This window comes from Haliaeetus leucocephalus, unplaced genomic scaffold, assembly GCF_000737465.1.
Source record: "Haliaeetus leucocephalus isolate CR32 unplaced genomic scaffold, Haliaeetus_leucocephalus-4.0 Scaffold718, whole genome shotgun sequence".
In the NCBI taxonomy this organism is placed as follows: domain Eukaryota; kingdom Metazoa; phylum Chordata; class Aves; order Accipitriformes; family Accipitridae; genus Haliaeetus; species Haliaeetus leucocephalus.
Window position 1 is genome coordinate 1 of NW_010973154.1, and position 603 is coordinate 603.

Genomic DNA, 603 nt, shown 5'->3' on the forward strand with positions numbered 1-603 from the left:
CCCCCAACCCGCGGGGGGGACGCACGTCGAGGAAGCGCTGGTTGATCTCGTAGATGATCTCGAGGTGCCGGGGCAGCAGCGCTTCGAGCAGGTGGACGGGCCATCGCTCCAGCGCCTCGGGCAGCACCGTGTGGTTGGTGTACGCGCAGGTCCGCACCGTCACCTCCCACGCCTGGGGGACACCGCACTTGGGGGGCTGCCCCATAGCGCCCTGGACCCACGGCGCTCCGGCCTGGGGACACCCTGTCCCGGTGGAAGCCAGGTCTGGGGAGCCCCATCCCTACAGCATCCCCTCCCTAGGGGACCCCCTGCCCCATAGCACCCCGCACCTGGGGGTCCTCCTGCCCCACAGCACCCCCTCCCTGGGCAAAACCAGACCCCGGGAGACCCGTGGCCTTAGGGGACGCCCTGCCCGTGGGGTCCCCACTCTGTGTCCCCCCCTCCGTGTCCCACCTTGTCCCAGGTGAGCTGCTCCTCGTCCACCAGGATCCGCATCAGCTCGGGGATGGCCAGGGAGGGGTGGGTGTCATTGAGCTGGATGGCCACCTGTGGGGGGGGACACACCGCTCGCACGGGGACACGGCACGGGGACACGGGATGGGG

The 603-nt window shown here is 70.8% G+C and overlaps 1 protein-coding gene across 1 annotated transcript in view; it reads right to left on the bottom strand.

The window, feature by feature from the left end:
• Positions 1-25: 25 nt before the first annotated feature.
• LOC104839905 (glycogen phosphorylase, muscle form-like) overlaps positions 26-603 on the bottom strand; it is a gene marked incomplete at both ends in the record, with an annotated part of 1,013 nt that continues 435 nt past the window's right edge. Inside the window, 2 exons of the mRNA XM_010580490.1 lie at positions 26-172; positions 454-546. Of these exons, the coding sequence (XP_010578792.1) occupies positions 26-172; positions 454-546 (240 nt within the window). The remainder of the gene's footprint in view (positions 173-453; positions 547-603) is intronic.